This window comes from Ursus arctos, unplaced genomic scaffold, assembly GCF_023065955.2.
Source record: "Ursus arctos isolate Adak ecotype North America unplaced genomic scaffold, UrsArc2.0 scaffold_1, whole genome shotgun sequence".
Taxonomy (NCBI): Eukaryota; Metazoa; Chordata; class Mammalia; order Carnivora; family Ursidae; genus Ursus; species Ursus arctos.
Genome location: NW_026622763.1, coordinates 24,520,255 through 24,533,592, shown reverse-complemented (window position 1 = coordinate 24,533,592; position 13,338 = coordinate 24,520,255). Strand labels below are relative to the sequence as shown.

At 33.2% G+C, this 13,338-nt stretch overlaps 1 protein-coding gene across 1 annotated transcript in view; it reads left to right on the top strand.

Moving 5' to 3' along the window:
- The window catches only part of LRP1B (LDL receptor related protein 1B), a 1,450,575-nt gene that overhangs the window by 836,526 nt on the left and 600,711 nt on the right, over positions 1-13,338 (top strand). Inside the window, exon 23 of the mRNA XM_057306380.1 lies at positions 5,707-5,952. Within this exon, the coding sequence (XP_057162363.1) occupies positions 5,707-5,952 (246 nt within the window). The remainder of the gene's footprint in view (positions 1-5,706; positions 5,953-13,338) is intronic.

The window sequence follows — 13,338 nt, the reverse complement described above, 5'->3', positions numbered from 1 at the left end:
TTTTTTAAAAAGAGGAAAAGAAAGGAAGAGATTGAATAATAAAACGAACTGAATATTATTCAGGTTTATATAATTTTCTCTGAAGTTTTTAGTCCTCTTACAATAGCTTTCTTTGGCATGCTGTATCTAGTTAAAATGATGATTTCAATCTGATAGCTTTTGAGCTCTGAAATCACTTTTGACTAGTTGTCTTTTTATGCCAACCAGAACATATAAAGAAAATTACATTTCCTTCTCTGTGGGGAGATCAGACATTTAGCAAGGAGATTTTCAAAATATGTTTTCTAGATAATACTGAAGGTGACATCAATAGAGTAATGAGGAAGGGTTTACCGAATGATAAGAACAATAATGATGTGACTGGGGACTGAGAAAATGACTTTAGGAAATGATGAAGCTACCTAATTGAAAATAGAAAAGACAACTACATTTAAGCCTCAAGTTATCATATTTTGATCTGAATTGAGCACTAGTAGAATTCTGAGTGATAAAAAAAAAACTGTTATTGTGTTTTAAATTTATGTAATAAATGTCCTTTCTTCCAAAGAGTATGTGATTCTATAAAATAACCTTGAAACAGTAACTGCAACAGTCTTCATTCAGTGATGCTAAAATTTATTTTTTATTTATTTATTTATTTATTTATTTATTTATTTATTTATTTTTAAAGACTTATTTATTTTTAGAGAGAGTGAGAAAGAGAGAGAGAACAGGGGGAGGGGCAGAAGGAAAGCAGAGAGAGAATCTCAAACAGACTCCCCAATCAGCACAGAGCTCCACACAGGGCTTAGATCTCACAACCTGAGCCAAAATTGAGTCAGAACTCCTAAACAGCTGAGCCACCCAGCTGCCCCTCTGATGCTAAAATTTAAACAGAAAGATTCAATCTCCACCCCCCCAAAATAAAATTAAACAACTAATACAAGGTAACAGACTTAGTTTATCTGTATTTACTTCTTTTTCTCCCAGCTTATTCTCCGTTATGGAGTAGATTGGTGGATGGAAATATCTCTTGCATTACAATATGTGAGGATTGCTCATGAAGGTTGTAAGAGCAATTCTGAAAGAAGGAAATTATCGGTACTCTTAAAATTGAAAATGTGTAAATACAGAAAAAATCGAGATTTTGACAGATTTAAATTCTGTTCTTCAATTACTTCAATTAAATCACCTAGGCAGGTAACTTAATTTCTTGAAATGTCAGATTCCTCATAACAAAAATGGAAATGATGATATTAATCAGGAAATTATGGTAATAATGCCAGATGTATTACATGTGTTGAAAAAAATTAGTGCTTTTCTCCCTTTTCTCAACCTTCAGGTTAAATGAAGGCAAAGAAGACAAAATACAATCATTAAGAAAAATGAAAATAATGTTATGAAAACACAGCCTTATTTTCCTATCCTCTGCTCTCTGAATTAGTAAAATAAGAGAGCAAAGAGGATTTCTTCTGAATTTATTTCTTTGTTTACCTCAAGACTGAAAATTGCTTCTTACTATCAAGCCACTATATTCATCAGCTTGGGAAACTTGCTCAAACATTTTAAAGGATTAGCGTATGAAAGAGGTTACAATAAAGCTAGGTGTGAACATAACAGAGAAGATAAAAAAAAAAACAATTCTCTCCTGCTTATGGCATACCGAAGTCCTATACTGTCCCCTTCATGAGGTGAAGTTGAAGGAAAGTTAGGGAATGAAAATCAGAAATAAATACTGGTCAAAGGATTGAATTACCTTCTATGGTTCTCCTTTTCTTATCTGCATTTGTGTGTACCTTCGTACTGTAGCTCAGTAGATGGCATCCTTACAGGCAATACTGGTACCTGTAGAGAAGCAGCATCTTGGTCTCTTATTTTCAAGGTCCTTGCCCATTAGTCATAGGTGAGATGCTGTCCAGCTAGGCAGGGGTATTGGTTTATGAGTGCTGCAGCAGTGGACATAATGAATCATTTACCCAGTGGACATTAAAGATATACTAATTGAGTTAACTTTAAATAATTAGCATGGGTTGGCTAGTAGCTAGGAAATGCTTTTTAAAGAGAGATTCCCAAAGTTAAAAGTTTTTTCTTTTTAAACCATTTGCTGTATATGATGAAAATGAAGGTTTTCCCCTCTTCATGTGTACTCCTTCCAAATACTTGTATTCAAAAAAGCTGTTTTTTTTTTTAATGCTCCCTCCTATACCCTGTCCACTGATAACAAGAAAACAGATTGATTCATTTCCTGTTCCTCAATACACATAAAATTTGAACAAAAATTTCTTGTATGAAAATGATATGTCATCTGTCGACTTGATGCTTGGGAGATGTCCTGAGATGGAAAAATCATACCCTTTAGGTAGTGAAGAGTTTCTTGTTTTGTTTTCTCCAGATAAATCTGATCTATAAAGCAAAATCAAAACCAAAACAAACAAAAACCAGAAAAGGAGCACTGAATGAAATAAGTCTCTTAATCCTAGTGAAGAGATTGTTTTCCTAGGGGGATTTTCAAGTGATTTGAAGGGGAAATGGATATACTTTTAGAAAGGAATATTGCTTAAGAAACAAATGAGAAAATTCTTGTATCATTCAAGAATAGAGTTAACTGTTAAACCTTGCTAAAAGAGTATGTCAAAGATAAGCAAAGCTGGACACTAGTTAAAGTGGTAAAGGTCAATTTTATTCAGTATTTATTATTGCAATAGGGAAGAATATTTCATGTGAACTTAAATCAAATTCACTGAAACAAAAGGCTAGAAGGATTTTGAAGCTTGGAGTACGCTAAGGGAAAGACACCAAGGGGTGGTAAGAGGGTTGGTCCCTGTGACTAGGCCATCTGAGTTTGTTAATTGATGCTTATCCCAGAGAAGAAACAAATTTCTCATATCTTTGACTTGAGACAGTGGTACAAGTCAGAGCAAAGCACCCACAGGGCTGGGAGCAAGAGTGAGAGAGTTATCTCCTTGAATGTTTGCATTTCAAAGAGATATTTCTCAAGTCCTTGAGAAGACAGTTCTTGGTGGTAGAAGATTTGCATCTTCAGGGTGCATAGAAAAGACGTATAATTGGGGGCGCCTGGGTGGCACAGCGGTTAAGCGTCTGCCTTCGGCTCAGGGCGTGATCCCGGCGTTATGGGATCGAGCCCCACATCAGGCTCCTCTGCTATGAGCCTGCTTCTTCCTCTCCCACTCCCCCTGCTTGTGTTCCCTCTCTCGCTGGCTGTCTCTATCTCTGTCAAATAAATAAATAAAATCTTTAAAAAAAAAAAAAAAGACGTATAATTGAAAGCTTTCTAAGGTAACTGTTCTAAGATGGGGTTCTAGGGCCTCTCTGCCCTATCACCAGGTTTTGGCTGGAACAAACAGTAAATTCTCCAATCAGCATAGAGCTTTCTCAAGCAGGCACTTTAAACAGGGTTGCAGCCATACTAGGAAGGCCGTCCTAAGCGGTTAGAAACTATGCTAGTGTTTGTTGGAATCTCTTTTTGGGTGGTGGGGAGAGTATGATTGGGGAAGGGAGTGAAGATTGAAATTATTTATACTAAGCATCTCCAATTTTTATAAGCCAGTGTTGAGGAGTAGTTGAACAGAAGTCTCCAAGGAACCTGACTAGAGTTTGATCAATAACAAATTCTTTGCTAGGTAATAAAAAACTTAAAAGAGAGTGGCAGGATTGGGGCACCTAGGTAGCTCAGTCAGTTAAGTGTTTGCCTTTGGCTCAAGTCATGATCCCAGGGTCCTGGGATTGAGTCCCTCATCGGACTTCCCTCTCCATTGGGAACCTGCTTCTCCCTCTCCCTCTGCCTGATGCTCCCCCTGCTTGTGCTCTGTCTCTCTCTCTTTCCTCCTCAAATAAATAAATAAAATCTTAAAAAAAAAAAAAAAGAAAGAAAGTTGCAGGATTTAATGACAGGTTTAGGGTTATGGAGAATTAACAAGGGACTAGCCACACAAATATTGACATTAAATTTATCTATTCAATTTTAGATATCAATGTAAATTTTATTTTTTTAAAAGTCTACAACTTCATTTCTCTGATAGTATCAGCAAGAGACACTTCAGTACTATGAGAATAGGCATATTTGAAATAAGCTAAAAGAACTGTAACAATTTTTTTTTCACCTGCTGGGTATGATGATATTTCTTTTCAGTAATTCTCTTAAAAAAGAATGTCAATTGAACTAAAATGGGACAAATACTTTAACATGACTATTGTTTTGAAATGATTATGATATGGGTGAACAAACATGTTTGGAAGAGCCAAAAAATAAGAATAAATAACACCAAACTTGAATTGAATTCTTAGAGAACATAATATAATCATTTTCCATTTCTTATTATTGTAACTTCTTTTCTGGTGACAAATAGTATGAAGAAAAGTTGACCCATATAGAACTTTAAAAAATGTAAAAAATATTTTTAAAGTATTATACTTAAGCTCAATTTTTGAACTAGATAAGTTTTCATAGAAAGCAGGAAATATTTGAGGTATATAGGTAAATATTACTGCAATTCATTCAATGCATTCAAAAACATTCTCTTCTAGCATGTCTCAAAAAACACCTAATTAAACAGGCTTTGAAAATAACTTAAAAATATTTTAAAGCAAAGGAAGGCAAAGCTTCTTTTAGCCTTATTCCTATGTATCCAGTAATAGATAGGAATAGGTAATTATGTGGTTGAAAAAGCAGTTATCTGCTGTTTCCATCAATGGCATAAGTATGTCATCTTGAAATTTTCCCAACTGGACAAGTAGTGGCTCAATTTGGGAGTAGGTGTGTGCTTTTGGACATTTTTTTTTCAACAAATATTGTTAACTGCTCATTCTATGCTAGGCACTCTGCCTAGCTAGATGCTAGCTATTGGATATACACTGCTAAACAGAGCAGATGTATTGTATACCCTCATGGGCCTTACAATTTCATAATGAAATAAAATCAGAAATAAATATATGTAATGCAATTCTAAATTATAAGGCTATGAAAGAAAAGGTTTCTTTCTTCATAGACCAATCATATCATCCATATAATAAATACTAGTTGCTCATTATTTCAGTCCAAATACCAAATCAACTTTTTTGTATATATATGTATATTTTTTACAATGCTTTCGTGACCTCACCTCATTGAATTAATCATAATATATATATATTATATATATACATATATATGTGCCTGTTTATAAACACTGAGATAAGTCAAACACCTCATTGAATTAATCATAATATATATATTTATATATATTATTTATATATATATTTACATATATTATTTATATATATATACATATACTTATGTATATGACTGTTTATAAACATTGAGATAAGTCAAATTTTCAGATCATTGATGTATGTCCTCGGGGAGGACTTAGCAACTGATTTTGCTCAACTGCTAAAAGCCTCAGCATAATCTTCCCAGTTATAATAGAAAGAAACATTCATTGAATACACTTCACCTCTATGGGGTAAAACAAAGTAGACTCCAAAGTTTTACAGTAATGAAAACCTTCTATTCCCAGCTCCTATTATGTAGAAGTATATTTGGTCATTTGATGAATTATTTTATCTTTCTTACCCCAGTCCCTGAAAAAAAAAATCCAGAGAGCTTTTTCTATTCATTTATAATATCCTTGTTCTAATTCCAGCCTTAGAGAATTGAGTTCAATGATCAGTATTTAATTGAGCAAAACAATTGATAATGTCCTGTAATCTGTTCCCCTCCTTTTATAGATGAGTGTTCACTGAACAATGGAGGATGTAGCAATCACTGTTCTGTTGTTCCTGGAAGAGGAATTGTCTGTTCCTGTCCTGAAGGACTTCAGCTCAACAAAGACAATAAAACATGTGAAATTATAGATTATTGTAGCAATCATCTAAAGTGCAGTCAAGTGTGTGAGCAGCACAAGCACACAGTCAAATGTTCATGCTATGAAGGGTGGAAGCTGGATGTGGACGGGGAAAGTTGCACAAGTGTTGGTAAGTAGGTGTGTGTTTTGCTGTATTGAAGAATAGCAAGTGCCTTTCTGTTTTGTTTTTTTGTTTTTTCTCTGTGTGTGTCTTGTTATATTTGAGAATAGATCTTGAGAAAATAATCCAAAAACACCTTTGAAGAATTAATGAAAGTATTCAACTAAGTTTAAATAAGGCATTTAAATATAATCTACCATTTTATTTTTTAATTTTTTTAAAGATTTTGTTTATTTAAGAGAGAGCATGAATGGATGGGGGGTGGGAGGAGTGCAGACACAGAGGGAGCAGCAGACTCCCCATTGAGAGGGAGCCTGACTCGGGACCCCATCCCAGGACCCTGAGATCATGACCTGAGCCAAAGGCAGACGCTTAACCAACTGAGCCACCCAGGCGTCCCTAATGCGTCATTTTAGATCTACTCCAAAATTTCCTGGACAGAGCATGTTACAATAATCGTTATAATCACAGTCCATCAGATTATTTTTTTCCTTTTTGAAATGCTACTTTCATAATTATCCTCCCTAAAGGTTTATTTTTGTACTCTCGAAAGCATTTACTTTTATTTTTCTTTGCAAGCTTTCAGAACCCTCCAAAGTCTGGTGCTGGCCCACACTTCAAACTGTATGTCTTCTACTCTTGAAATAAACTCTTTGATCTGGCCGTGTTCATCTTCTACCTGCCCATTTAAAACGTTCTGATGATTCTCTAGGTCAGATTCCATAGTGGGAACAACAGAGACTATGGAATCTGCCTTTGAACTTCAGTCTTGCAGCTAGTATTCATTATGTACGTGACCTTAGTCAGGCTTTATAAAACTGCTTGAGCCTCAGTTTTCTTATCTTTCAAATATCATGCCCATTTTAACAATGTCTGTCTTATAGCATTTTCCAACACTAACTTGGATAACTTGCTACTGTGCCCCATATCCATTAGATGCTTAATGAATGATAGCTTTCCAGTATCTTCTCCAGAGACTTAACTGAGTCTGTGGGACACTTAGAGTCTATGGATAGAATTGAAGGGGTCCCTGAATGTTGTTGGGGAAAATATTACCTTTATTTCTTTTTAATGTCTCACTGAAAGTAAACACTAATGATTAGCAGCAACTGTGTGTCTCCAATTGAAGTAATAGACCTTCATATCATGTTGAAGTTGTTCTGGTATCTCAAAATATCATATATGTTCAGGCTTTAGAAACCATTATTACTTTATTATATTTACTATATTATATTAAATTATATTATATTATATTATAGTAATTATATATATAGTATATATAGTATTATATAGTATATACTATAGTATAATACTATAGTATATAGTATAGTATATAGTATATAGTATAGTATATGTTCAGGCTTTGTAAACCATTATTACTTTATTATATTTACTATATTATAGTATCTTATATTATAGTAATTATATATATAGTATATATAGCATTATATAGTATAATACTATAGTATAATACTATAGTATATAGTATAGTATATAGTATAATATTATATAGTATTATATAGTAATTATATTATATTTATATTTACATTATTACATTATTATTACTTTAATTATGGGTTATAATCTGTTATAAAATACAATAATAAAAAAGCACGCATATTACTACATCCAAAAGTGGGTTTTTTTTTTTTTTTTGGTTCAGTGTTGGTAACTACATTTTAATATACAGTATTTGATTCCTTTGTCTATGAAATTTTTTTTTTTTTACTTTTTTCTTACTGTTTTTGCACTTTTTAAAACTTTCTGGTAAGTGGTACACAGGGTTCATCAAACTGCTAAGAACCTATACATGATAAAATTTCTCATTTTGTTTCTTCTACTTAGATTGTACTTCCCCGCTTTATCTCTAAAAATCCTGGATATTCTTTAAGACCTATGAGTTCAAATCTTTCTTCTTTAAGGAAATATTCTTTCAAATATTATTGTTCTTTATTTATTTCGCCTTTCTATGTCTAGAATATATTGTTCATGAAAATACGTGTCTACATTTTTAACTTGCTGTTTTATATTTTCATCTATGTGCTTTCTATATTCCTTTTCTCTCTGATGAAATAAGCATCTTGAAGTCAAAACTCAAGTAATAGATTTTTCTCTTATGTTTTACATAATATTCAGTCCAGTCATAGAAAAATAATATGCAATCAAGAGTATTATATTTTTTGGAGAATATTAAGTTATTTTATTCTTTTATTTCAGATGTTGTTTTGTGGTTATTTCTCCTGGCTTTTAAAATTTGAGTCCTAGAACCATAAGTATACCGGACATTTATTTGCCTCTTTCTTCTCCAAGAATCTTGTACAAAGTAATTGGCATGGGAGGCTGAAAAAAAATAACAATTTGTTATAATGATAATAGTCATTTTATTTATGGATATGTTTGGATTAGGGAAACAGTAGATCAAAATATAATCATATTTTACATGAGAATTGGCTCCATAACTGGTTTTTTATACAGATGACAAAATTATTGACTTATTATAATGCTTTTGTGTTCTATGAAATCAATAACAATTCATGTTCAATATTAAAATAATTCAACCTTTGAATATAAGTGACCAGATGCAAAGATAATCCTCCTAATGTAACTGGCTCCTTCCATTCTAAGCTCAGAAAGAAACTCTAATAGTACCGTATCAGTTCTCACTGTTAAGATTGCTATATTTCACACCTGCTTTGTTTATAATTTAAGAGGGAAGCAAAGGTATATTTTACCTTTTAAAGTTAATGTGGAGCTTTCTTGCATGGAGAATTTAACCTGCTAGTAATTTATCCCTTCCTGAAACATACAATATACCAAAACCATTGTCAGGGTTTATATTATTACAGAGAATATAGGTCTTGTTAGCTGTTGAAGATTATTTTTTTATTTAAACCAATTTTTATATATAAAAAGGATTTATTCTATATTTTATTCACTTCTTTCCTTTTTAAAAACCTGTAGTGGATTCAGAGTTCAATAAAAATGAATTAACCATTAACTACTGGACTTTGAAAATAAAATTTCTTTTTTTTTTTTGCTCTTCTTTTGTTACTTTTTTCCATCATTTTTAAGTTGAGTCTCCGCTTTCTACTGAATGCAATACCTGTGCTTATTCTTCTTGACATTTTAAAAGTAAAGAATAATAGTACTCTTTATGCTTCAAATTAGAACCATGACTCCCCCACTTTTTTTCCTCTTGAATCTTCTTCTGTAGTTCTTTCATATTTTCTTATTTGTCTCAGCTCCTTTCTTCCTAAATTCTTTACAGTCTGGCTTTTGCTGAATTGCTGAACTGATTCTGTTTTCTATAAGTTCACTCCTAACATCTTGTTAGTTAAATATAAAGATTTCCAGGGGCACTTGGGTGGCTCAGTCGTTAAGCGTCTGCCTGCGGCTCAGGGCATGATCCCAGCGTTCTGGGACTTCTGGGATCCAGCCTCGCATCAGGCTCCTCCTCTGGGAGCCTGCTTCTTCCTCTCCCACTCCCCCTGCTTGTGTTCCCTCTCTTGCTGGCTGTCTCTCTCTCTGTCAAATAAATAAATAAAATCTTAAAAAAAAAAAAAAAGATTTCCATAAATAATATTTTTATGATCTTCAGTTTTTATTTAATATACTGTAAGTCTCATTTTCTTGGATATTTCAATATTTTATCAGTTCTTTACATGTTTCCTCCTTAATATGTAATGCATTAATCACTTTTCTCATGAAGTGTTCATTTCTTTATACTATGAACACCCAAAATATTGCTGTTGATTGCATTATCTCTAGTTTCTTTTCTGTTTAGTAGACAACTTACTTGCAAATATGTAGCACATTTTTACTTCATTAGAAAGAATATTATAGCATTTCTTCTTATTTCCTCTTAGCCTGAATTAGGTTAGATTTTCCCACCAATGTTTTTCTGGATCTTATTCTCTTCTATTTCCACTTTTAGATTTCAAAAATTATATTTAAGGCAGGGACCAGTTAAAAGGACATTGTTCAGGCAAAAGATAATTGGTGACCTCCATTAAGAAGGAAAACAGATCAAATATGTATTTTAGAGAAGAGGTTATCAAGTATTGAACAAAAATAAGGAAAAATACTTTTTTGGAATATATATTGCCTTGAATATAGTTAATTTTTTTTTTTTTGATATACCTGTCTTCTCTCATCCACCAAATTACAAGCTCTTCAGGATAGGATTGATTTTTTATATGTACTATATATTTCCCTTAAATTTCTAAGAACAAAGGAAATGTTCAATAAATACGTCTTTTCTTGTCCATTTTTTATTAACTAAACCACAAAATATTTTGTAGAAATTATATTAGATGCCAGAATAAAATATTGTGAGTACTTTAGAAAAAATTATATTTATTCTTCAATTCAGTTTACGTCATTTTTTAGAAAAGAGATTATGGATGTGATCCATCATTTTATAAAAACAAAACTGCATAAATGTAGTGATCTCCTATGGGTAAACTGTACCCATTACTCAAACCTTAATTCTCATATACCCATATATGTGTTCTCTTGGAGTCCTTCCCTTATCACCTCAAAATCAAGTTACTGTGCCATTTATATTTCCAGCTATACTGTCTTTCCTACTATCCAGTTCTCTTTAATTGGTATCATTGAGTCACCTCAAAATTAGTTGGCTGAAATGTACTCTCTCTCTTCTCTCAATTATCCATAGCCCTGTCAGCGGCTCCAGTTTTCTTCTGGTCTTCAAGGCCCACAGCCTCAACTTATCTTTGACTTCCTCAGTTCTTTGCTGCCTCCTCTCTCCATATCTTAAGTTTATTTTCCACAATGTCTCTTGGACTCAGTCCTCCTTCTCCAGTTGGTAGCATCTGTACCACAGTCTCAGCCAGGAGTTACAGATGTTGTAATGATGATGGCAGTCCTTTCTCTGGCCTCTTTATTGTCATCCTCTTATTTCTTTAGTTTGTAAGAATACATTGAAACTTGAAGGGATGTAGTATTTTCTTTTTTTTTTTAAATGAGAGAGGGAATCCAAATCTGGAGGATGAGAATTAATGGAAAGAGGTCAGAAGAATAGTAAAGAAGAAAAAATAAAAGAAAGGAGGACAAAGTAATGATAAACAGATGGTCTACCTTGGGGAATAACGGTAAATAAAGGTGAAGAGATCAGGGGAATGAAGCTTTGTGGGAGGGTATAATTTGGTGATCCACTTGTTTATTTTAGTAAATGACAGTTTTATATATCAGTGTCTATTTGTGATTTTAAAGTAACTCTCAATTATTTATGGAAAGAACATCAAATTCTTCAGTCAGCTATTCAGGGCCTTCTTCATTTTTGCTTATTTTATCTCTCCAACCTGATCTTTCATTATCCTCCCTGTGTATTTCCATTCCAGGCACATCATTACTGTTTCCATCATTAGTAATTGTAGTAAATAAATAGTGGCCCAGAATATATAAAGTACTTTCACATATATCACTTAATTGAACCATCTCCTTCATGTACTCTGCTCATTATCATCTGTGACCTTTCAGGGTGACAATATCTTCTACATTCTGGAAATCCTATAATCTATTTGAAACCCTCTCCTCTATGAATTTTTCTTCAAGTTAATTATTATAATATTACTAATTGCTACCATTTAGCAAGCATCTACAATGTGATGGGCAATTCATTTATAACTTTCAAGAAACCAATAGATAGTATTAATACTCTGATTTTATACCTTTGGAAACTGAGACCCAGAAAGGTCACTTCATTTACCCAGGGCCTGTGGCAAAGATATGTTAGAGCAAAGCTTTTGAACTTCATTCCACCTGACTCCAAAGCAAGGGCTTTTACAGGCTACTACAAAGATCCAGGCCATCTCCCTGTGCTGTGTGCCCTCAAAGTCTTGTGATGCCTTTGAATAGTGTACGTTTTATGGGTTTACTTCTGTCACCACTTAGACCTAAACTTGCTTAAAAGCTGAAACTGCATCAAATTATTTTATACCTCTTTTGAAATGCATAAAAAATACATTTTGTAGCAAATGCTTGTTAAATGTACAAGCTTCCTCTATTACCTAAAATAGTAACAAGTTTTTAATAGCTTTATGATCTGTGCTATGTGTACAACTAATCTATTGTTTCTAACCACTATGTAGTATAATATGGCATATATCCACCTGTTTTTGTTCATCTACTCTACAGTATAAGTATGTTCAAATCACCCCAAATCTCTGCACAAATAATGCTGCCATAGATACACATTTACCTATTCTTATAAACCTGCATGAAAATTATTTGGGACCAAAATTACTGACTCATAGGGTATGCTTATACTTACTATGAGAAAGTAGAACCAGTGTCTTTTCAGAGTGGTTCAACAGTCTCCATCTTCACCAACAGTGCCCTTCCAAAATCCCCATATCTTTGCCAGCTTTTAAAATTGTACAACTTTCTAGTTTTTCATCCAATATATTGTAGTAAAGTGATATTTCAGTGCTTTAGTTGTATTTTTCTTATAGTGAGTTTGAGCATTTTTCTATATTCTTGTTAACCTTTTACATCTCTTCATTCCCTTTGGTCATTTTCCTATTAAGATCACTGCCTTTTTCTTTCTTTCTTTCTTTCTTTAATAATAATTTTTTATTATATTATGTTAGTCACCATATAGTACATCCCCAGTTTTTGATGCAATGTTCCATGATTCATTATTTGCGTATAACACCCAGTGCACCATGCAATATGTGCCCTCCTTAATACCCATCACTGGCCTATCCCAATCCCCCATCCTCCCCCCTCTGAAGCCCTCAGTTTGTTTCCCAGAGTCCAGAGTCTCTCATGGTTCATTCCCCCTTCTGTTTACCCCCCCTTCATTCTTCCCTTCCTTCTCCTACTGATCTTCCTATTTCTTATGTTCCATAAATGAGTGAAACCATATGATAATTGTCTTTCTCTGCTTGACTTATTTCATTTGGCATTATCTCCTCCAGTCCTGTCCATGTTGCTGCAAACGTTGTGAAATCATTCTTTTTGATGGCTGAGTAATATTCCATTGTATATATGGACCACATCATCTTAATCCAGTCATCTGTTGAAGGGCATCTCGACTCCTTCCACAATTTAGCTGTTGTGCCTTTTTCTTACTGATTTGTAGGAATTAGTTACATGTACGAAACTGTCGTCATGTCAATTATCTTCTGCATTTGTTTTACCCCTCTAAGTGTTTCATTCACATTGACTTTTAAGGAACAATTCCTCTTTATCTTTCTGCTTCCTCACTCCTTTCTTTACTTCATTCTTTTTTCTTATTTTCGTCCTCCCATAATCATTTTTATCTCCTCTTGTTTAATGTTTCTTGGGCTATTTATTCATTGATTCTTATAATTAATCATTTATTCACTTATGTAATTGCAGTTATATATTAAATACAACCTAGCAAAA